The 26,115-nt window shown below is 43.2% G+C and overlaps 1 protein-coding gene across 1 annotated transcript in view; it reads right to left on the bottom strand.

The window, feature by feature from the left end:
• Window positions 1-1,108: 1,108 nt before the first annotated feature.
• The window catches only part of LOC149256996 (Divalent ion symporter), a 70,969-nt gene continuing 45,962 nt past the window's right edge, over window positions 1,109-26,115 (bottom strand). The window contains exon 3 of the mRNA XM_089413413.1: window positions 1,109-1,557. Coding sequence (XP_089269539.1) covers window positions 1,295-1,557 — 263 coding nt within the window. The 3' untranslated portion in view covers window positions 1,109-1,294. The remainder of the gene's footprint in view (window positions 1,558-26,115) is intronic.

Genomic DNA, 26,115 nt, shown 5'->3' with positions numbered 1-26,115 from the left:
ATTCTACGCAGCTACGGATAGTAACAGCGCAGTGACTATCTAATTACGCAGCTGTAATTGACAGAAATAGTGCACCGCAAGATTAAATAAACCAGAATAGTAAAGATCATCTAATTTCTGCATTTAAAAAGTTAAAGTGTCCATATTGGTGAATTGGCTTGGTCAAAGGCTAAGAGATTCTGGATCACCTTACAAGTAATTGTTTAGAACAGATCTAAAACAGAAACCAGTTACCTATACAATTCTGCAATACGAAGTCAGCTCCTGTTAAGTGTCTATTCTTTTCAAAAACAAGTTAATGCTCAGGAAGAGAGGTTGATCTCCAAGGGACAAATAAGACCCACCATAAAAGCACAAGAAAAGTGAATTGCACTAATTCACTGTTGATGCCAGCAGTGGTTAACTGTAGGCATAACTTGAAGCATCTTGCTTCCAGTTGACCCCTTTTTATTTGAAAAATGTTCTAGAAATGTCCTTCAGCTTTGTTTCTAGAACCCAAAACCTACTACATAAAGCTATTGCAAGCATCCATTCAATCAAACTGGCCTAATCCAATTCATGGAAAACATTCAAAAGCCTCCTCAGTAAAGAATATTATGGAAACCAGCTAGAATGAGCAGACCCTTCAGATATAAAACAAAATGAGCTGGTTCTATTTCTCTCAATTGTTGTAAGAGCCCCAAAGCATGGCCCAAAATAAATATGCACGATTTAACTAGGGACAATTTATAGCGATCAAATATTCACCTGCAAGCATTGCTGTCTTTCCCACCTTTCATCTCTTTTGGAAGTTAAAACTTTGTTTAGTTCGAGAAAGGTGGGAAAGACGGCAACACTTGCAGGTGAATATATCCTTTGGAAGTTAAAATTTTGTTTAGTTTGCAAAAGGCCTTCAACCTTCATCACTCAATCAAGCACTTGAAATCACTATAATCAAATATTTATTTTGGCAAAGGCCATGATGGATGTGATTGCCTCATGATATTTAATTTTTAATTTGACGAGGCAATGATGGGTCATAGTGCGCCCCATGATATCATAAATGTCTTGAAGCCTATTAAACCATACTACAATCTCTGCTTTGGATCACAAGAAAAAAGGTTCAAAGGAAAACAAATATATATTGCATCCATTTCATTTAGACGGAAGTTTGGATATCCCTACCTGATATCATTACCTTGAAACAAATCATTTGTGGAGCAACATCAAAACCTTCTTTATTCAGTGCATGCTAACAATACACATATGGTTAAAAACAACCATAGTAAGAACACTTGTTCAATTTCTTTAGCTTTCAACTCCTTATAAGGGGTAAACCAATAAACACAACAATTAATGTTGCCAGAAGTCCAAATCGCAAATGACTCCAAAAAGAGAGATTATAGCCAAAGAACTGTGCTCTTCTGGCTTGCTCACAGACAATTAGGTTTGCAGCTGAACCTACTAATGTTAAATTGCCTGCAACAGTGCTAACCCATGCCAAGATGAGCCATGCTTTAGTCACACTTGCTCCAGATGCAGCTGCGGATGCTGCTACTCTACTGCCCAACAAAAGCACTGATACAAACAGAGTAACCCATCAAAAAATCCATAAGAAATATAGAAATTGAGCATAAAAGAAATTTTTACCGTTATAAGTTATTGTCAAAATATAGTGGAAACAGTTCCTGCCTAAATATTATTCATACTCAGAACCTGAAAAATGAAGAGATCAAAGGAATTATATGTCATAAACATATGCATATTTTCCAGGTTGACAATATCAATCTTAGACTTGTCAAAAGATTCTATAGCATTAAGAAAAATCTATAGCAGTCAATTATACAGTACACTATTTTTTAAAGTTGAACAGCACAGGAAAGCAATTCAGAAGATTACAAACTGAATCGTGTGCGCTTTTCTGGCCAAAATCAGCATCAGGGCAAGCAATTCATCCTGGACCCCAATTTACAAGAAGAATATGCAACGTTGAGCATTATTTTCACTCATTCCAGGTGATCAAATATCACCAACGTGCTCAAAAGGATGAACAAGAAAGAACAAAGGGGTTGGGATAACTATTCTTATTCCTTTCTTATGTAAGGATGCCCTGAACACATTTATAAACTAAGGACCAGGGAATGCCCATGTTTGCCTCATCAGAGAGGCAATTGGAAAGAAAATAACAATATAAGAAGTGGAAAGGGCTAATCATGTATTTTAACTAAAGTGGCCCAGAATGCAGAAGAAATGCATCTCAAATGCTTGGTGTCTAGACTAGGGAACTTACAGAAGCAAGTTCATTTGCAACAGGTATTTGATGAGATATTCTCTGAGAACAACTCAATCTTGACGATAATAGGCTAACACTTAAAAAATATTATGTCTGAGGATTCATTTGTCTGCATGGTCTACAGCTTACCTTCATGGGTAATAGGAAATTTGTACAATGGGAAATCCCAATATCAAAATGTATGATAGACAGATAACAAATAGATTAACAATACATATATACATTTTATGTCATGAAGATAACCTAAGCTAATTTTAATAATGTTCACTAATGACCAAGAAACAGGTCAACAGGACTAGAGACTATAATCAGTGGCTACTAAACAGCAGGAGTGCCTAGAACATCCTAGAGCTAAAATGTTATAAATGTACATGAGATCCAAATAACAATAAAAGAAAGAAAAGAGCAAGAGCCAGGTAATCCTTAATACGTGGGAGGCCCTAGCTCAACATCAACATCATAACTGGAACTAAAAGAATACGAAGAGGAAGGATGTAATATCCCTTATCAGGAATATACCTCAAACACAAGCAAAATCCAACCAGAGATGGACTGGGAGGGCATTTACCAGATATGTCGCCTCTAAAAAGAGGACGAGATCCGGAGGCTACCTGGCCCTTTCCAGACTCTGTCTAAGAGTATAATAAAAACACACAAGTGGTATAATAGCCGAGAATGCTCAAAGAGATACAAATAACAATAATATGATATATATCAAATAAACCATAAGCAGATACACAAGAAATGCAGAGAGAATGCTAAGCCATTTTATTATACTGAGTAATAAAATGAGTACAGGAGGTGATCAGGAAGATGACACCTCTACTTGCACAAGGCAAGTGAAGATATACACTCAGAATAGCAAAGGAATTGCCCTTATCTGATCTGCGTCCAAGTTGTTGGGAAACTGCTGTGCTACTGCTGTTAGAAATCAAATGAGAATTTGGGGCTGCTCCCCTCCTCAAAAAAAGCTGAAACTCTGGAATCGGACTCTACTCGAGAAACCCAGAAAACCCAAAAAGCTCTCATGGAATGGCCAACCCCCAAAAATCACCCCCTTGGGGTTCTGCGCAGTTCCTCACTGCTCTGTGCTGACACTAAATGAGATACTCCAGAAACCTGCCTGAAATCCCTGCCAAAACTCCCCAATATGCAAGGGCTGATCCCCTGCTCTACCTCTCAGCACCAAACCTCCTGCAAATCCTCAACCCAGAACTGCGTCCCTCTCACAGTACTGCGTGGTCCTTCAAAAATGCGTCCCTCTCCTAGTGCTGCAAAGTCCTCCAAAACACTACCACTACTGCTGCAAAAAGGCTGATGAAACTACTGTTGAAATGCCAATGGGAATACCTTGCCCGAGCAGGAACTCGAAGTCCCTCGGGCCTAAAGGTGAGATCTCTGAACAGAGACACTCAATGCACTAAACAGTGCTGCAGACTAGCTAAACAACCAGCGTGCTCCATATCAAAATGACTATCACAAATGCTCATAACCGAATGATCAAAATGAGGGGGCTCCTCTCTCATTTATAGCCTTTGCCTCTCTCAATCCCAAGGCTCACCTCCTCTTCTGTGATTCCCCTCTTGCCACGTGTGTCTTCCCTCCTGCACAGTCTCTCCATGTGTCTGCATGGGCTCCATTTCTGCGTCCCCCTTTGGCCCCCTTGGCTCCCCTTTAAGTCACAACGTTGTGCTACTAGGAAGTGACTTTTTATTCTAAAAGTGGGTTATGTCCCCCTTCCTCACCTCTTTTTTTTTTTTTTTTTTTTTTACAAATAACTATATAAGGCAAAATTTGGACAAAATCGAATATTCCTATTAGCCATGGCTAATTAGGAATACTATAGTCTCCCTCAGCAAAATGTTGCTTGTCCTTAAGCAACTGAAGTGATGGATGCTATAAAATCTTCTCACTCTCCCAAGTGGCATCCTCATCCGGCAAATTCTTCCACCTCACCAAGAATTCCCGGACTGTCCTGTTCCGCAGTTGCCTCTCCCTGATATCAATGATAGCCTCCAGCTATAAAATACCAAATGCCCCTCGTCATCCATGGGTGGTAGCTCATCTGTCACCATCACCTGCTGCCCCAATGCCTTTTTCAGGCACGATATATGAAAAATGTTATGAATCTTGCTGCCTTGGGGCAGCTCCAACTCATATGCAACCTGTCCAACCCTGCGTATCACCCTGTATGGCCCATAAAAGCGGGGCTTGAGCTTCTCAGCCCCCTTCTGCTTCAGTGTCGACTGTCGGTATGGCTGTAATCGTAGGTAGACCATGTCCCCTACCTCGAACTGTCTCTCCACCCGACCCTTGTCGGCATACAGCTTCCACTGATTCCGCACTGTAGCCATGTTATCCTTGAGAGCTCGGAGGATATCCTGACTTTCTTGGATCCAAATCTTGGCTTTAGGAGCCCTATTATCACCAAACATCATGTCAACAAAAGATAAAGGATGATACCCATACAAGGCATAGAATGGTGACATACCAATGGACATGTGATGTGAAGTATTGTAGCAGTACTCCCCCAGATGCAGCCACTTCAACCATGCTCGCTGCTGCCCGCTGACATAGTTACGCAAGTAGCCCTCCAACCACTTGTTAACTATCTCTGTCTGCCCATCCGTCTGTGGGTGATAACTGGTACTCGGTGTCAACTCCGTCCCTACCAATCGGAAATGCTCCTGCCAAAACCCACCCATAAAACGGCTATCCCTATCACTGACGATGGTCTTAGGAAGACCATGTAGCCTGAAGATCTCCTTGAAGCACATCTCGGCCCCCTGTGCTGTTGTATAATGTGCGGATATGGCAAAGAAATGTGTGTACTTCGTCAGCCGATCAACGACGACAAAGATACAATCCTTGCCCTGTACCGTGGGCAATCCCGTGATGAAGTCCATCGAAATGCTCTCCCATTTCCCCTCCGGAATGGGAAGAGGCTGCAATAATCCCGCGAGATGGCTCATCTCCCCCTTGTTCCTTTGGCAAACATCGCACTCCCTGATATGCTGGAGTACGTCCTCCTTGAGGCCCTTCCATGAGAACCTCTCTCTAATGGGCCTGTAGGTTTTGGTAAACCCCTGATGGCCTGCCAATGGTGAGTCATGTGATGCCTGGAGTATCTTCTTCTTGAGCTGAGACCCCTCAGTCAAGAAGATTCGATCCCTGTAATCCGATCCCTGTAATAGATGATCTCATCGATCACCCTGTACCTGTTCCCCACCAAATACTGTCGGTACTTAGTCAATGCATGCATGACAACCAACATCTCCTTGTCGTATATAGAATACAACCTCTCGTGCGGAAGGAGCTTCTAGCTCTCAAAAGCTATAGGGTGACCTCCCTGCATCAATACTGCGCCGATCCCTTCTCCCGACGCATCACACTCCAAAACAAATGGTTGCGTAAAATTTGGCAATGCAAGCACTGGGCAGCTGCTTATAACCTCCTTGAGCCTGTCAAAGGCTCGCTGTGCTGTATCCGACCAACTAAATGCCCCCTTCCTCGTCAAATCTGTCAGGGGTGCAGCAAGCTGTGAGAAACCTTTGACGAACTTCAGGTAGTAAGTACAAATGCCAATGAATCCTCGAAGTTCCGTCAAGTTTCTCGGCTCCAGCCAATCTCTGATGGCTCTAATCTTCTCCTCGTCAACCCTCACTCCGTCCACTCCAATGATGTGTCCCAAGTATAACATCTCTGTCAACCCGAACTCACATTTGGAGATCTTGGCATAGAATTGTTGCTCCTCCAAGATGCGGAACACTGTCTCAATATGCTGGAGATGCTCCTCCCACGTCCCGCTGTAAATGAGTATATCATCAAAGAACACCAACACAAACTTCCTCAAGTGACTACAGAAGATGTGATTCATGCAAGATTGGAATGTAGCTGGGGCATTAGTTAGCCCAAAGGGCATCACCAAAAACTCAAAGTGCCCATAGTGACATCTGAAGGCAGCCTTGGGAATGTCCTACTCCCTCACACGAATCTGATGGTACCCTAATCTCAAATCAATCTTTGAGAAGAGCCGTGCTCCTCTCAACTCATCGATCCTGGGCATGGGGTACCTGTTCTTCAGTGTCCTCTTGTTTAGGGCCCTGTAGTCAATGCACATCCTCAATGTACTATCCTTCTTCTTCACCAACACCACAGGAGAAGCAAAAGGACTCGTACTCGGTCGGATGTGCCCAAGAGCTAGCAACTCCTGAATGGCCCGCTCTATCTCGTCCCGATAGGCCTTGGGATGCCTATAGGGGGTAGTAATCACTGCCTGTATACCCTGTTCAAGCTCAATAATGTGCTCAAACCCCCGGTCCGGTGGTTGACCCAGCGGAATCTCCCCAAATACTATGGCATACCGGTCAAGGATGGACTATATCTTCGGGTGCACTGTTTGCCCTGTAGTCCCTGCCTCCGATGCACGCAGCTCTACTGCCCACTCTATGTCTCCCTTCCAGAAGACTGCCTCCATCCGATGAGCCGAAACAGTCTGAGGCAGTTACGTATGCTATCCCCGTATCTTCTCATGCCTCCCTGTCTTCTCATCATCCCACTCCATCTCTAGGGTCTTCCAACCGTCGTGACCTTCCCTAGAGTGATGAGCCATTGAACACCTAGTATCATGTTGGTGTCCAGAATATCGACCACGAAAAAGTGGTCAGTCAATGTGTAGGTGCCCATCGTCACTGAAAGCTCTGGAACATATCGAGCACACGTCATGGTCTGATCTCCTGGGACCAAGATTGAAAACCCATCGAAGCTCTCTGTCTGTATACCTCTCCGCTCAACCATCTGTGCATCGATGAAGTTGTGGGTTGCCCCACTGTCAACCAAAACTGATACTCGCTAGCCACGTAATGTCCCTCGTACGCGTAGCGTCAGATACTTGGGAACTCCTCGCAATGCTGCAAGGGCCCCTCCGGTGGGTGCAAATGATGCACCTCCTGCTGGTGGTGGTGGAGGTGGTAAAGGTCCCTGTACGGCATGGCTATCTCCGGCCTCCCCATCATCCTCGTCATCCTCTTCTCCACTGCTCTCAGAGAAGACCTCAATAAAATGTGCTTTGGCAAAAGCACATCTATGTCCCGGAGCCCACGGCTCCTGATATGTGAAGCACAACCGCTTCTTCTTCAGCTCCCTCCTGGCATCATCATCAAGTTGTACTCGTCCTGGATTCCCCTTTGGAGGTGGAATCCTCACGTCCTTCCCCTTACACTGGAAAGTCTGTCTCTGGGGGTAAGGTGTCCGGGTCCTGGGTAAGACATCCTGTAAGTCCCGGGTCCTGCTGATAGCGTCCTGGAGTGTGGCTGGTCTAGTGGATCAGACTAAACCCCGAAGTGGCTCTGCTAACCCCTCAACATACATATAGACCCTCTACGCCGTGGATAGGTCTGGCACCATCATGGAGACCCTCAAGAAATCTGCAATGTAGATCTCTAGGCTCCTCGTTTGTTTGAGCCTCGTCAACTCAACAAAATGCTGCTCTGGATCCCTCCGGTCAAATCGCTCCATCAATCTCCTGGTAAACTCAGCATATGTCGTCATTGTAGAATGCCCAAGTGTATCCATCCCATGAAACCACCAATCCTGGGCCTCACCATCCAAATGCAATGTTGCCACCTTGATGGCCTCTGTCTCTGACATCTGGTTAAGCTGGAAATAAATGTCCAGCTTCTCCACCCAAGACTTTGCCGAACTTTTTGATGAACCATCAAATGTAGGCAAGTGGAATCTACTCGCTGCACGGTGGGTGTCACCATCATGGTAATACCGGTACCCTCTGTGATGGTCACGGGGTCTGCTATCCTGCTGGAGCTAAACAAAATCTCTGAATGAGAGGGCGTCCCTGAACTCCTGCCCATAGGCTTGGTACTTTGCAAAATAATCACCCATGTGTCCGAGCTCTGCCTCCTTCTGGGCTATGGCCCCCGTGTCTGCTCCTAAGAAAGTGGGCATGGTAGAGCGTGTGGGGGCATGTGAGGCCACCTACTGCGCAGTATCACACTGCTCTGGCAAATGGTGGGATGCGCCCGATCCCTCACCAACCTGGAAAACCCATGGGCTCTCACGCTGTCTAGCCTCTACTGCCGTGAATCTCTGCCCCATCACCTCAATCTGCCTCGACAGATCCTGCACTGATTTGAGGAGCATATCTGCAAATTTCTTCCCATCATCATCTACCATCGGAGCTTCCTGCTCTGCGTCCACCATAGGCTCCCTCTGCTCTGTGTCCACTATAGGCTCCTCCTGTTCTGCGTCTACTACCGGAACACAGTCTCCCTCTCCGTAAGTGTTCTCCAACCTATGCCCAGAGTCTCTGTATCTCCGACCTCTGTAACAGATATAGGGTTTTTCCCCCGGTGTCATAGATTGCTAGCTCCACAGGCTGAGCCAGATCTATGCTCTGATACCACTGTAATATCCCTTATTAGGAATATACCTCAAACACAAGCAAACTCCAACCAGAGATGGACTGGGAGGGCATTTACCAGATATGTCGCCTCTAAAAAGAGGACGAGATCCGGAGGCTACCTGGCCCTTTCCAGACTCTGTCTAAGAGTATAATAAAAACACACAAGTGGTATAATAGCCGAGAATGCTCAAAGAGATACAAATAACAATGATACGATATATATCAAATAAACCATAAGCAAATACACAAGAAATGCAGAGAGAATGCTAAGCCATTTTATTATTTTGAGTAATAAAATGAGTACAGGAGGTGATCAAGAAGATGGCACTTCTACTTGCATAAGGCAATTGAAGATATACACTCAGAATAGCAAAGGAATGGCCCTTCTCTGATCTGCGTCCAAGCTGCTGGGAAACTGTTGTGCTGCTAAAAATCAAACGAGGATTTGGCGCTGCTCCCCTCCTTAGAAAAAGTTGAAACTCTGGAATTGGACTCTACTCGAGAAACCCAGAAAAACCTAGAAAGCTCTCGTGGAATGGCCAACCCCTGAAAATCACCCCCTTGGGGTTCTGCGCAGTTCCTCACTGCTCCGTGTTGCCACTGAATGAGATACTCCAGAAACCTTCCTGAAACCCCTGCCAAAACTCCCCAATATGCAAGGGCTGATCCCCTGCTCTACCTCTCAGCACCAAACCTCCTGCAAATCCTCAACCCAGAACTGCGTCCCTCTCATAGTACTGCGCAGTCCTTCAGAACTGCGTCCCTCTCCTAGTGCTGTGCAGTCCTCCAAAACGCTACCACTACTGCTGCAAAAAGGCTGATGAAACTACTACTGAAATGCCAATGGGAATACCTTGCCTGAGCAGGCACTCGAAGTCCCCCAGGGCTAAGGGTGAGATCTCCGAACGGAGACACTCAATGCGCTAAACAATGTTGTAGACTAGCTAAACAGCCAGCGTGCTCCAAGTCGAAATGACTATCACAAATGCTCATAATCGAATGATCAAAATGAGGGGGCTCCTCTCTCATTTATAGCCTTTGCCTCTCTCAATCCCAAGGCTCACCTCCTCCTGCGTGATTCCTCTCTTGCCACGTGTGTCTTCCCTCCTGCGCAGTCTCTCCATGTGTCTGCATGGGCTCCATTTCTGCGTCCCCCTTTGGCCCCCTTGGCTCCCCTTTAAGTCACAACATTGTGCTACTAGGAAGTGACTTTTTATTCTAAAAGTGAGTTATGTCCCCCTTCCTCACTTTTTTTTTTTTTTTTTAAATTTACAAATAACTATAAAAGGAAAAATTTGGACAAAATCGAATATTCCAATTAGCCATGGCTAATTAGGAATATTACAAAGGAGAAGAGGGATCCTTGTCCTCATCAATCACTGTGATGTGTGACGTAACTGATGCAAATGTTGATGGTGTTGCCCAGACAGTGCTCAAGTTATTCCAAGCAAACCAATGTGCCCAAATTCCCAAATCGTGCAAGGCATTGGAGACCTAGCATTTGGCTCATCTAAATTGAGGGGTTGGCCTGCATATGTGAAGTCCTTTGAGCCATTTGAAGGGACAAATCTAGTTGTTGGGCTAAGTCAATATTTAAATGGTCAATTACTCAAATAAATTTAAGTTTCCAAGCAAAAGGAAGTAAAAGATTTGCAAGGAAAGGCAAATAGATCAAGTCGGCCTACTTAAGGTAGTGGTTTGACATCTCAAGGGAATGATGAAAGGTGCAAAGGTCGCTCCAAGTGAACAATGGACCCCAAGTGGACAAGGTATAGTTGTTGGAGGATTGAGGGAGCATCTTTCCAAGCAAAGTGAGACTCATCTTTACAATAATAGAAACATCAATTTCATCTAAGAAACTGCTAAAAGAATAAAACTAGCAACAGCTAAAAGAATGAGCATTAATAGAAATATTCTAATACCCTCCCTTAATGCTCAATCTATTTACAACACCAATAGACCCTCGAAATTTTACAAATTTATCAGGGCCAAGACGCTTGGTGAAAATGTCGGCGGGCTGCTCTGTTGTGGGAACATATTGCAACTGAACTGAGCAGTCTTCAACCAGCTGGCGAATGTAGTGGCAATGAGTTTCCACATGCTTTGTTCGTTCATGAAAGACTGGATTCTTGGCAAGTTTGAGCACTCCCTGATTATCACAAAACAAAGAAGTAGGCCCTGTCTGGAAAACATGCATATCTGCAAGCATACGTCGAAGCCAAACTGCCTCACAGGATGCCTTAACTGCTCCCCGATACTCGGCTTCTGTTGAGGAGAGAGCCACTGCCTGTTGCTTCTTACTAGTCCAAGTAACAGCACCAGATCCTAGACTAAACACATACCCAGCTGTAGATTTACGGTCATCAACCGAACCTGCCCAGTTAGAGTCAGTGTAGCCATTGAGAATAGGATTGGAACTGCGAGTATATAAGAGGCCATAATCAGAAGTACCACACACATATCGTAGCACCCGCTTTGCTGCTATCCAATGATCAGCTTTAGGAGCTGACATGAAGCGGGAAATGTAGCTTACTGCAAAACTGATGTCAGGTCTGGTAGCAGTAAGATAGATGAGACTGCCCACTAATTGCCTGAATAAAGTTTCATCCACAAGGGGAGAGGATGACTGTGCTGAAAGTTTGAGCCCTGGTTCCATAGGAGTCGTGGCTGGTTTGCAATCCTGCATTCTGAACCGTTCCACAAGATTTTTGGCATACTTGCACTGAGAGAGAAAGATCTGATTTTCAGTCTGCCAAACTTCAACCCCCAGACAGTAATGAAGAAGTCCCAAGTCTGTCATCTCAAAAGTGCTGCATAGATCTTGTTTGATCCCAGGGATCAAATGTGCAGAGCTGCCAGTAATGATAAGGTCATCCACATAGACAACCACAAACAAGATATCATTACCAGTATGCTTGATATACAGGTTTGCATCAGATGGGCTCCGCTGAAAACCCTGATCTGTCAGGTACTGATCAATTTTCATGTACCAAGCCCGAGGAGCTTGTTTCAATCCATAGATTGCTTTAGCTAACCGACACACTTTCTGTTCTTGACCAGCAACTTTGAATCCTGGAGGCTGCATCATGTAGACTTCTTCTTGGAGATCACCATTTAGGAAAGCACTCTTTACATCCATTTGATGAACTTTCCAATTGAACTGAGCTGCTAGGGCAAGGACAAGCCTTATGGTACTCATCTTGGCTGTAGAAGCAAAAGTCTCCTCATAGTCGATGCCTTCCTTCTGTGAGAACCCTCGAGCCACAAGACGAGCTTTATACTTGTCTATGGTTCCATCAGCGTTGTATTTCACTTTATACACCCATTTGCAGCCTATGGGCTTTTTTCGGCAGGAAGATCAGAGAGTGTCCAGGTGTGATTCTTCTGAAGACTCTGGAATTCGGCTTCCATAGCCTGTTCCCACTCAGATGTACCCTTAGCCTCTGAATAGGTTTGAGGCTCAAAAATACTGTGTAGGTTAGCCATAAGAGCAAAATTGACTGTAGACTGTTGTCTGTTCTTATGTCTAGAAGTTCTACCTTCAAGGAGCTCATCATCCCGGAGATCACCAATGGTTTTAGCCCACCATTTAGGCCGAAGAGTAGAAGAACCAATATCAGGAATAGAGGAACCAATATCAGGAGGAGGTGGAGAAGACTCAAGAGCAATAGGGGCAGCAAGGGGAGGGTTAGTTGCTGTAGGAAGCTCAGATAGAGTATTATCAAATACTGATGCTACATCATCCCTCCCATCAAGTGGACCGACCGAAAGAAGAACACTGTGAGGCTGATCCTCAGAACGCTGCTCAGAAGAAGAAGACTGAAAGAATCCTCTGTCTTCATCAAATACTACATCTCTACTGAAGCTAAGACGACCAATGGTTATATCTATCAGCCTATAGGCCTTGTGATGATCACTGTAACCTGTCATCATGAGTTTCTGGCTTTTGGAATCCAACTTAGAGCGCTTAGCAGGTGGAATCCAAACATATGCAACTGAGCCAAATACTTTGAGGTGACTGATCTTAGGCTTACGACCAGACCAAACTTCTTCAGGAGTCTTCCCTTTAACAGCCTGAGTAGGTGATCGGTTAAGAAGGTAAACAGCAGTAAATACTGCTTCAGCCCAGAATTTGTTTGGAACACTCCTGTGTTGTAACATGGAACGAGCCATTTCAACAACCGTGCGGTTGCGACACTCGACAACACTGTTCTGCTGGGGAGTGTAAGGAGTGGTTAATTGACGTTTGATGCCATGAATATCACAGAAGTTGGCAAAAGCTGAGGAACAAAATTCCCCCCCATTGTCGGTCCTAAGGGTCATGATATTATAACCAGATTCTTTTTCAACTAAGGTTTTAAACTTCTGAAAGGTACTAAGAGCATCAGATTTATTTTTTAAAAAATACACCCACATCTTTCTACTGAAGTCATCTACAATAAGTAAAAAATATTTGCTAGCAGTGATAGAAGGTGTATTCATAGGACCACAAATATCAGCATGAAGTAACTGAAGTACCTTAGATGCTCGCCAAGATTCTCCATTTTTGAATGAAGACCGATGTTGCTTTCCCACTTGACAGGCGCTGCATACCCCCAACTGCTGAGTCTGAATATCAGGTAATCCTGACACAAGTCCCTCCCGAGAGAGCTGAGCGAGATACTGCATATTTAGATGCCCATATCGCTGATGCCATAGAGTGCTGATGGGAGAGATACGTGCTGCTAGAGCCACTTCTGGAGAGTCACCGGTGTCAAGTAGCCTGTATAGACCATGGTCCTCTAGGCCAACAGCAACTGTTAGACTGGTCTCCCTGTCAATGATGGAGCACTTGTGTGCACTGAACACAACATCAAGCTGAGGAGAATTCCTCATAATCTGGCTGACAGATAGCAGATTAATCTCCATACCAGGAACATAGTATACATTCAGAAATATGAGTGTGCGTCCACCAGACTGAATTTGAACTGTACCCCTGCCAGCTATAGTGTACTTTTCACCTCCACCAAATACCACGGAATCAATGAAAGGTGAGAAGTCAATAAACCAGTCACGCCTGTGAGAAAAGTGACGTGATGCACCAGAATCAATGTACCATGCAGAGGAAGGAACATGTTCTGAAGACCTTTTAGCCATAAAGGCGTAAAAGGCAGAATCTGTCTGCTCGGAATGTTCTGCAACATTTGTTGTCTGATGTGGCCCTCCCTGTTTCTTCTGTTCAAAAGCAATCCTCTGTCGGCAATCTTTCTTCATGTGACCGAACCTGTGACAGTAATTACACTGCACACTTTTCTTCCTAGCAGGATCAAAAGGCTGAGAAGAGCCTTTCTGCTGAAAGGACTGAGAGGACTGGTATTTTGCAGCAAATGCATTTTCCGAGGGCACTGATGAAGCACCACTACCAAACTGCTGTTTCCACCGATCCTGCTGCAGAAGTTTGGTACATAAATCTGGAAACTTCAGATCAACATTTGTGGTCGTAATGTTGAGTGTTTCTATGAAGTGTTCATAAGATTTCGGTAGACTTTTCAGAGTAATGACTACCATATCTTCTTCCTCCATGGTCCGACCAATGGCTTCGAGCTGATCTCGAATGTCTTTAATTCTGTTGAGATGTTCCTGTAAAGACATATGTTCATCCATCATGATGGAGAACAACTGATTTTTGAGAAAAAATGCTTTGCTTTTGTCAGATGTCTCGTGCAGTTCTTTCAACTGTTGTCAGATTTCGGCAGCGGTCTTGCCAGAAGGAATCTGTGGTAACTGATCATTAGCGACAGAGAGCTTGAGAAGCATAACAGCCTCTCGATTTCGATCATCAAATTTATCTTGATCGGTACCAGCTATACCGGGACGAGGCTCTTTGCCCAAAATGAGCTGATCAAGACGCCTGTATTCAAAAATGGTCAGCATTCTTTGTTTCCAAATGTTATAGTTGCTGCCATTAAAGCGTTGATTTCCTTCTAACATCAGATTGGTGAGCGTGGCCATTTTCCTAAAGACAATACAGAAGTCTGACACAAAAAAATGTAGCTGCCTGCTTAAAATTCCTCTTTCAGGATGACTGTACCAAACCTTAACAAATTTTGCTTTGAAAGAAATAGGCTTGCACAAAAAAATAACTCAGATCTGTACCAGATCAAAACACCAAACCAAAACACCAGATCAAAACACCAGACAAGAGGTCACATGTATCTTTATAAAATTAAAGCTGATGTGAAGAGAAAAAAATACGTAGACTGACGCTGTCCACGCTGTTCTGGTCCCACCGCTTTAATGGAAAATGCCGTCACTAAAACTGATTTGAAGAGAAAAAAAATACGTAGACTGAAGCTGTCCACGCTGTTCTGGTCCCACCGCTTCAATGGAAAATGCCGTCACTATAATCTGGAAAATGGCGTCCGTGGAAAGTAATACACGGGAGGTAATCCCTCCATCACCTGTCCGCTGCGGAGGGCGTCGAGAAACGGAGCTTCGAGGTCGGAGAACGTGTTGACGAGAATACCCGAAGCCTTGGGGAGATTGGTGCCGCTGGAAAGTGCCTTCACGTGGTGCAAGCGGGGCTCAAATTTCTGGAGGATCTCGATCTGTCGAATACGTGAGCGAAAATACGTGAGCAAACAAAAACGATTTAACTTTGATTTCCGCTACCGCTTCCGGTTCTGATTCAAGCTCTCGATCTGGTAGAGGAGACGGATGCCAAGTCAATAGATTGATATTACTGAACTTGATATGTTTCGGGCGTGCGATTCCAAGTATCGTGACGGAAGAAGACTGTGATGCCACGTTCCCGTGTGGCGAAGCAAATCCTCAGCTGAGACGTTAAATGAAGGATTCACCGTGAAAACGAGGGTTGAAGCCAGGCCACGCCTCGCAGCGAACACTGATATGCTCAGTGGCTAGGCTTCACGGGCCACGAAATAAACAAGACTTCAAAACAGATAAACTGTTCAACCGACAAATCGACTGCTGCCCCCGGATTCGAAATGCCGAATTTTAATTTCAAGACAGTTTCACGATTCCGAGCACCGCCACAAAGTTAATTCCTCATAAAATGATACTGCAGGAGAAGAATCCCTTTCTGTATCGAGATTGACGACTGTAAGCTTTTATCACAGTGAGCAAAGCCGAGGCTAAGACTCAGTGAAGGCTACCTGGCTTACAGAGGGCTCGACCTTAGAAAGGAATGAAGGAACTCAAGAGATTAGAATACGAAGAGGATAGCTGATCAAGAAATCTACAGACCCTGAGAGCAGTTTCGAAATGAACAACCGAATTTTTCAAACTATGAAAAATTATTTCGAAAAAAAATCCCTGTGCTCCGATACCATAAAACAGTGCGAAACACGCATGTAAAAGAATATCGAATGAATTGATTAGGAATGAGCCAACAGCTCAATGATAATACAGAGATATTTACAATAATAGAAACATCAGTTTCATCTAAGAAACTGCTAAAAGAATAAAACTAGCAACAACTAAAAGAATGAGCATTAATAGAAATATTCTAATACTTTCAAGCAAATCAAGTCAAATCAATATAAATCGAGCCTCCTTTAAGCGAATTCAACCCTCCTACAGGAGCTGTTTTCACCCTGGAAACAAGTCGATGCCACTCTTGAGGGTTATGTCTCATGTAAAAAATAATTTTCATTGTAGATATTTAGTTTTCGAGTTGTGGATGACAAGTCTAATCATTATTTTTGGGAGAGGGTTTCAAACTAGCCGTTAAAAAAATTATATAAGACTAGTCTCTCATCCCATTTCGGTTGTTGTATTGTGAGATCATCATGCCATAATAATAACTTTTTGGTGCAAACACTTGTCTTGTGGATTGATTTTTCTATTCTTCTTCTTCTTGATAAGAATTTTGCATTTTTTCCAACTTATACAATGCTTTTGAATTGATCCATTGAGGGCCTACATAGTCATATGGAAGAGGAAGGTTAGGACACTAGTCGTCCCTTTCTTTGTTGGATTAGAAATTATCAAAATCTGATTATTGGACTAACCCTTATCGGGGGTTTCCTCTTCAAGGACAAAATCCCTCCTAATATCATAATTGATCAATTGGCGGGAGGTATTTCAAGAGGAAATTGCTCCTAGTTGGATTTGGGCATTGTTACACACCAAAAGTGGGTGACCCCTAGGAGAAAATTTTCTCCTATTCATCTCTTCCAGTTGGCAGCTAGCAACCCCTGGCAGCCACCTCGTAGCTGATGTATCGTGTCATTCATAACTCTACCACCTGCATCAGTCAGCGTCTCCTTGCCCATTTGTCAAGAGCACATGTTGGAAGGTGGGATTCTGATCAAAAGGTACTTTAATCATTTTTCAATTGGGTGCTTATGCTTGTTTGTATTTGGTCATTTGACACAGATTATTGGGTAATATGGAAGAAAGCAGGGTCATGGCCATAGTCTTGTTCCCTCACATTAAATAGAGGGTTAATCTCCGATCCTAGTCTAGTGGGACCTCTCCTAATGGCCCATGGATTTAGGAAGGGTCATTACATGGGAAACCATGATTGAGATAGTGTAGCCCCATTTATCCCTATTCCATACTTACCACTTTCCATCTTACATTACAAGCGCTTATTCCACCTCCCTTTTTCGGGTCAAATGGCCATTGGTTCACTGAGATTTGGCATTTGCACATCCTTATACCTGGGTAGGGCCTGGAAATGCACCCTGGGAGGTTGATCACGTAAAAGAAAAAGAAAGAGCATATGATGGCCACAAGGGCAAACAAAAGAAAAATCAAAATGCAAAAGATGTTCGGGACTTATAAATTAGCATGTGGGAAAAAAGCCAAGCATGAGCTTTACCTCTATCATATGGCCATCACCTCGTTTCTCGACCAATGTTGCCCTGTCTCAGTGAAAACAAGGAACCCTTACATGTCCCAATCCCTGATGGGCAATGAACTACCCGATCCTAAAGGGGGTAATAACTGCTATACATCATACAAAGCAAGCTCTCTTTCCTCAAACTACAAGCAGTAATATAAGGAAAAATCAAGAAAAAGTAAATGACAAGATAATAAGGGTGGAAAAACAAAGGCCGAGGTAACTCATGCATCCATGATTGCTCCCTCCTCACATCTATATACCCAAGATGAGTTATTCCATCATAGCTAGTCCTTTTGACCAATACACTTGGCCATGAAGTATTTTCTCCTTCGTTCCAACATTATTCACATGGCACCTATGGATTGAAGGGTGGAACAAGGACATGTCACTTCCCCTAGGGGGTTAAGAACACCTAATAGGGTCATCGGTTAACCACTTCTACCTAGGGAGGTAACACCATTATGTGACCAAGGCCCCAATTTTGGAAGAGAAGCCTCATATGAAGCATAACTTTGCCCGTTTCTTTCAAGCTTGGTTCACTTAGATGAAATAATGATTAATGTACCTAATGATGAAAGTTGCAACACTGGATATTGTGTGTAATTGGCGGGTGGTTCCATCTATAGGTCTAGGCAACTTGACTAGGGTCCAAGTCTTCCATAGGGACATATTGAAACCCATAGGTGATACGTTGAGAGCCATGGGACTTCAGGTAGTTGTAGAGCATCATTCACAACCATGGGCACCTTCAGCACCCACAATGTTCCTACATTTGCTTTATTATTCATGGGATGATGCACTTGGACCACCTTGACACAATTGGCTTAGCAATGATCACATGGTTTGGCAATTGATCCAGGGCCCATATGAGGTTTGTCTCATGCCTTGAGACATGGGAGGGCTAGCACCATCTTCAATACCCTCAACATTGGAGCAAAATCAAGCTTATTCATCACTTGGAGACCCATGAGACCCAATTTTGTGCCCCAAACCCACATTTGGGGGCTACAAGATGATTTTTAGAGAGATCTAGGGGCCAATCCCTAGACCTTGATTTTAGGAGCCCTCTACACTTGTCATGGCACCAAAGGAGCTCAACGCAAGCCCTAGAAGGGCCTATGGTAGGATGATGTCAGCTTTTTGGTCCTGTTGTTGGAGATTTTATTATATTTCACATTAGCTACAAGGTCGGCTTGTGACCTTGATTAGTGCTTGCCCATTATTTTAATGTCTTGGGGGATTTTAGGCATAATTAGACATTAGTAGCACACATATATATTATAGATCATTCATTTGTGATCTCTCATCACTTGGAATTTCAAGCCTATTGAGCCATTCACTCTTCTCTTGTGGAAAATTTGGAGTAATCTCAATGCACTTTGACATTTGGAGCTATTTTGTCTATCTTTAGAGCTATTCTTTTGATTCATGGAATGGATTATTTGCATGTTGCCTTGTAAGTGTAACTAGATGTTGAAAATTTATCTCTTACATGTCTAATGTATGAAATTTTGTTGATTCTAGTAATTGCAATTGTGCCCTAATTTGTTGAATATTTATTGAATGCTAGTCTAGATGATCCATTGCATGCATTGCTCATAGATAATGTGTAAATGAATGTCCTTCATGGTGAACTCTTTCGTAGTTCGCTCATGAAAAATCCATCTTCCATTGCATAGGTAATTATTGGAATTTTGCTTGCTAGGGCATCAAACTTTTGGCCTCCTTAGAATCTCTTTGGTTGATCTAACGCATTAAGGACTCTGTACTCCCAAGAAACAAGGGACTTGTCCATTTAGTTGGTGCTCACATCTTAATTTTATCCATATTTTATCTCTCTCAATTCGGCCCTTTCAAGGCTAAGTTAGGAAACTAGGGCTTCGTGTGAATCCCTAGGCAAGAGGAGTTTTGGTGATTGGAGAGCCTAAACATCAAGAGGATAGTATTTTCCACTAAATCTATCATTTTGTGGGCGTCCACTTCAATTTCATCCATAAATTTCCTTGCCTTAGTTGCTTGCCCAAAAGGGAAACCCTACTTCTCCTTCCTTCAACTTAAGGGCTTCCTTGAAGGTTTCATGAGCCTTGGCCTAGCTCGTATACATTGTATGACACTCTAAAAATTTCTTTGACTTTGCAGCAACTAGAAATTTATTATTCTCACTGATTAATTATGCAGTTTATTCGCTACAACAAACAACGAATAAATCACACTGCAATTCTTCACAATAAAATTACGCTACGGAAAATAAACTGGAACTGAGAAAATTGATGCACACACAATAAAATTAACACCAATATTTTTGGACAAAAGTCCCAGGAAAAACCCAACTGGGAAAACCGGTGCAACAAATGAGGGTTTATTTTAGTATATGCAGCAGCAAAATCTGAGTACAATATTTGGATGCCAATCTGGAAATTCTCTAGCACGATAATCTGGCCAAAATATCTATGAGACAATTTGTCTCACTCCACACCTTATTCAACTCCAGAAACTAGCTCTACTGGGCCACTCAAAATACCCCTGTGTGAGCCTTTGCGCAGTACTTACGCAGGCCTACTCGTGCTCCTCCTGGAATTGCTCGGAATCTAACGTCATGGCTAATTCTGCATCTGGAAGTGGCTTGCTTGGCCTTCTGGAAATTTTCTCGGTCTCTACCACTTGAATCACCCTGCTCCTCCGTTGAATCAAACTGCCTCCTTGAGGCTTCTGCGCAACCCCTATGCAGCCTCTGAATGAAATAACTCGGTCTCTTTGTTGCTACCTCTTTGGAACTAGAAAGGTCCTTCGAAATCTCTTTGCTGCTTCTCCTCAATCTCTGCTACCTTCCTTTGGCTCGAACTCTTCTTACTGCACTGTGTCACAACAACTCGATAGCTTGATCTGCCCAAGGAACTCGCTCTCCTTCTCACTCGATGTTTTAGTGTATCTTCTTCATCCCAATTGCCCTACTCTTATAATCTCTCGTTGGATTACCAATGAACATGATTAAATCGTTATCAATAGCTAGGATCATCTCAAACTCAATCCACGTAAGTTTATAGAGCTTTCTCACCTTTCCTTAATTAATAACTATTAATTAACCAATTTTCCTAAGTTAGACTTGGGAAAATTTAAATGATGGTTAATTAATTCAATTAAGGCATTTCACAAACTTATCTCACAAAACCTTTTTTGGGTTTTGGAGATCTCATGTTCCTTAGTCTCTTAAACACAAATCGAGACTAGAACACTTGTCTGATGCTACAAAAACTAACATTCCCTCTTAGCGAGGAAGGTGTTTTGTCTTCTCTTATAACATCTTCCCTCACGCTATTGATGTCAGACATTTGTAACAACTTGTCACTGTCCATCAAGCCACTGCGCATACTCTGATTCATCTACTAACCTTGTAGCTAAACCACCCTGTGCATCTGCATTATTGCCAACTCTACTCTGCGCTGCAACTAATCTCATGCTACTACTGTTGCAACTACTGCAATTGAGAAATAATCTATTGATCCACTGTGTCCTCATACTGGCTCTGCAACTGTCTCCCGAGTCTCTAACTACAACTAGTAATTGCACTATCTACTGAATAACTGTCTGTGCCCAACTATCTCTGCGCCCCTCTTATAGCTCCCTGCAACTAGTTGTTGATTTGGGGTAGCATCGGATGTGCTCTAGCCATGAAAATTGGTGGAGAGGCTAAAGCACATGAAATCTCCAAGACCCATAAATGGTTTGGGGAAATTCCACCCGGTTAGAGAGATATTAAAATAATTAATATTTTTAATGGATTCCTAAGTCTAAACTTAGGAAAATAAAAATATTAACGAGTATTAATATAAAACTGGGTGAGAAGGTTCCAAATGACATGGATCAAGTCAAATCTAATCTTAGCTGTTGATTAGAGATTTAATCTCGGCTGTTGAAGACTCAACAGAAAAAGTGTAAGAGGAGGCTTGAGGGTCAGTTGGAGATAAACACCAAGTTGATCAGTCAGTTCGATTTTCTAGAGAAAGGTTTGCTGAGAGAAATCGAACCAGTGATCAGAGTTGCAATGAGTGCATAGTAGAGAGGCAGAGATGGTGCCGGAAGACCAATGCAAAGGCAGAGAAAGCTACGCAGAGCCAACAGGAGCCACGCAGAGGGCCATAGTGACTGCAGAGGGCCAGAGGGCCTGCGTGGGTGACACAGAAGGCCAAAGAGCCAGTGCAGAGCATCAGTGGACTGACGCAGAGGGTTCTAGGCTGATGTAGAGGCCAGGAGGGCTGACATAGAGCCTCAGAGAGGCATTGGAGAGACTTTCGTGGAACAGACTTGCCAAATATCTACTGTCGAAGAGAGATATTACTACCAGATTGATTTCTCTGTTAGGTGAGCCAGTTTGGCACCCAGTTGTACTTAAGAACGCTGCTTAATAATAAAACCCTCAGAACTGTTGCACCGGTTTTCCCAAGTTGGGTTTTTTCGGGGACAATTGTCCAAAAATAACGACATCCCTTGTGTGTTTGTCTATTTCTTTCAGCTGATGATCTGTAGATGGTTGAGACTGCATTTGTGTTTATTTTCAGTATTTATATGGTTAAACAACTTGTTAAAGAATAAAACAAGTAGGTGAATTAAACCAAATAGTGCAGGAAAATTTCTAACGGGTTAGACTTAGAAATTTCAACACTTGTCTTTGCAACTATCTCTCAAGAACTGACTGTGTCCTTTGCCATTGATCCTCCCGCTACTGAACACTGTGGGCCCCTATAGCAAGGGTAATGATCCATGAGGAAACACCTATCTGATGTTGTCCTCCTTGGACCCTGCCCAAACCTACAACTCTGAAGCCTCATGCTCCTCCTCCATCTAGAGGTATAGCTACTATCAATGCAAACTCCTCCAACCTGGAGGTCAACTCATCTATCTCTGTCAAAGCTGCTATCTGCTGCTCCCCCTTCTTGTCCTTCTTCTTCTTGGGACACTGGGTGTTGTAGTGACCAAACTCACCACACCTGAAGCATTTGATCTTCGATAGATCTTTCTTCTTCTTCTCTCCTCCCTTTGAGCCTTGTCCCTGACTAGGACCTTTCTTCGCCTTCCCTTTGGTTGCAAGGGCCATGTTTTCCTCATCCTTCTCTTCTTTCGGTGTCTTGTTGTTGTTGCTTGTACCATTTACAAGACTAAGTCTCATCTCTTCCTAAGTGAAATCACTCCACAAATGATCCCAACTAGGTAGTGTATCTCACCCAAAAATAACTTGGACGAAAGTATGCCACTCCTTGGTGAAACCATTGAGAGTTGTTTTGACTAGCTCACTATCTAATGGTTTTTCTCCAACGGTTGCAAGCTCATCTCTGACACTCTAAATCCTGAAGAGATAGGATGTAATGCCTTCACCCTTGTGCATTTTTGTAGCCCTCAGCTTCTCCTTCAGAAACATCTTCTGGTTCTCGGAAGTATCCTGATAAAGCTTTGCGATGGCATCCTACATTTCCTTTGCTGTAATCTTATCTGCAACATGTGGAATGATATGATCTCAAACCCCATCGAGAATCATCCTCTTAGCTTTGGCCATCTCCCTGTTATAGTTCGCTAGCTATTTCTGATCTGTCGATACGGCTATAGTGTTTTCTGCATACATCTTTAAACCATACTCATCTAGCAGGGAGGTCATCTTGGCCTTCTAGATGCCATAGTTAGAGGCTCCATCAAGCCTATCCTGATCACAGAGCCCTGTTGTGGCCATCCCTACCAACCTCAAAACTCAGGAAATAAACCTAGAAGCTCCCTCTCTTCCTTGCGGCCCTATTGTTGTTGCTCGCACTCCTTGAGAAATGTGCAAATCTGCTTCTGCTTGCCTCTGGATGTCCTTTGGCCAATGTTCTGCCTTCAGCTACTCACCAAGACCACTCGCTCAACCATTCAAATATCCTTCTCTGGGAATTGGCACATGATCTGCAATCTCAACAACTCATACTAGCTACTCTCACAAATTCGTACGGCTTGTTGCAACTGGAATTTGTGGATTTCCTCCTAAACCTGGATTTGGAAACCCTCTAAGAAAACTGGAAGTTTCCTTCTGTGTGCGCTTTTCTCATCCACCCAGCGCTAATCTACTGCTGCAAATCAATTGTGCCTAGATCTGCTCAACGACCTCACTGATTTGCTCACTAGAACCCTCTATTTGAAAAATCCACACCTGCGAATCTTTGCAACTGAGGCTGATCGAATTTTCTGTCGGCTGCAAATTGAAAGTCAAACCTCTGCCTCTGCAATTTGCACTTCTTGGTGACCTGCACAAATCTAGGAAGAAATTCGCTCAGAACTCCCTCTAAACTACGAAATTTCTCTCTCTTCACTACTGAGCTCCTAATTTGATCAACAATGCTCTGATACCATGTGAAAATTTCCTTGAATTTGCAACAACTAAAAATTTATTCCTCTAACTGATTAATTATGAAATTTATTTGCTATGCCAAACAATGAATAAATCACATTGCAATCCTTCACAATAAAATTACGTTGCGGAAAATAAACTAGAACTGAGAACAATGAAAACGACACTAATATTTTGGGACAAAAGTCCCCGAAAAAACCCAACTGGGAAAACATTGCAGCAGATGATAATCTGGCAATCCTCCAACAAGATAATCTGGCCAAAATATATGTGAGACAATTTGTCTCACTCCACACCTGATCTGACTCAAGAAACTAGCTGTACTGGGCCACTCGAAATACCCCTGCATGAGTGTTACTGCTCAAACTAGCAGGGGTCTTAAAAGGGATCCTTGGAGGGCTACTACTAGGCTAAGGGCAATAATGGAACAATAGCCCATGGTCACCTCGGCTAAGGCTCCCTACTCTTTATGAACTTTCACTGATGGGAGGAGACCCGTTATGATGAGGATCACGAAATGGATAGACCAATGATAGGGTGAGGGGTGACCCTGGAAGCCTATTCACAAGAGAAGCTCAAATATGTGGCTTGATTGCTTTGGAGGCAAGGTTTATAGCGCTCAAGGAAGGGCTTAAGGGGAACTTCAAGGTTTAGGTTTAGGGTATATATCTTATTATGGAAATTCCTAGGCTTTGAAATTCTCGTGAAAGCTTGGATTCCAAGTGATCCTTGAAGAATTACCCTTACTAGTGTATGGGACCACACGAGACCAAGTGGACCCAAGGGGTAGGTCAAGGGGGTAGGGTTTAGCGACCAATGATATGCTTGACCTATTCCGGAGGGAGAAAGGGACCAAAGAAAGAATTTTTAATGCAAGACAATGTGAGGGTCCCATTGAGGCTTTTAGCTTTTAAGGAACTAAGGGCAAGATTCAATCTCAAGGCTAGGGCTTGACATATCTCAAAATCTCACTGTCGGAATTTCTTCAAAATTGGAGGGCACCTAGGAGACACACCAACACAATAAGGGCCAAGAGATCGAATTTTTTTATGGGTGGTTTGCAAGATAAATGATGCCCTAGGGGACCTAATGGGCTAGGCCTAGAAAGGATAGGAAGTAGGATGAATAAGGTTTAAGGTGATCACCTTTGGGGATATTGAAGTCAGGTAGAATTATCACTATGGACATTTGAATTTTCTAGGTCAGGAGGCCTCAAAGACAACTTAGTTTAGCACTAGTGCAACGACAAAAGCAACTTCAAAGACTTTATACTTCATTTTGCAAGATAGATGGCTTATCAAGATGAATTTCAGTAATGAAACATCCCTAGGAACATTCATTCATTATACATGGCCCATACATGAAGCATTCACTATCTAGAAACAAAATTTCCACAACTTCACATAAAGAGATGCAGCAAATAAGCCCTAGTATAGCGAAATCCCAACAACAATGTATGTGACAAAAATAGAAAGAAAGAATAGCATTAAATTGTACTTACATGTATAAGAATATATCCAACCATCCAAAATTTGTCATTCAAGAAGCTCCAAGACATGAGAAAATAATCCAAACATCAAAATTCATTCCATGCTCCAAAAATTTGTCCTCCAAGAAGGATAGCAAAGATATCTAAAGAGATACAAGTTTCAAATCCCAGTGATGATGCTAAAATGAATCGTCATCACTTCTATTTATACACCTCTAATGAATTCGATTTAGCTAATTAGGCCTACATTAGCCCCTAAAATAAAATAATGTGCAAAATAACTAACTTTTGGTGACAAATCCACCTAACTCGCTCATAAACAAAAGAATAAGGCTCTTCAGAGGTCGAATGATCAATAATACATGTCATTGGGCCTTCTAAGAAGCCTGATGATGTCCATAAGTGCCATAATGATAAATATGACTCCCAAAAGTAGTGGACAAGGGGTTGGTCCCTTGTTCTCCAAATAATAAACCTGTGGTGCTCTCAATGAGTGTGGGGGCACACAAGTAACCTCATGGGTCTCCAAGTAGGTCGAAGATGCCTGCAGACCATCTGTGAGGGCTCAAATGATGGTGTAAGTGATGCCACATCAGCATACAAGTCCTGGACCATCTGCCAAGTGCATGGTACAACTGTGGGGTTGGTTGGGCATAGTGAACCAGGTGCATCTTCCTCGTCCAATAGGTGAATCTCGAGCAATCTCTGAACATCT

This window comes from Pinus tabuliformis, chromosome 6, assembly GCF_031772625.1.
Source record: "Pinus tabuliformis cultivar Carrire ecotype Pingquan chromosome 6, CPIR1, whole genome shotgun sequence".
Classification (NCBI taxonomy): Eukaryota; Viridiplantae; Streptophyta; class Pinopsida; order Pinales; family Pinaceae; genus Pinus; species Pinus tabuliformis.
Note: the sequence above shows the minus strand (reverse complement) of the source record. Positions and strands in the feature narration are given on the sequence as shown.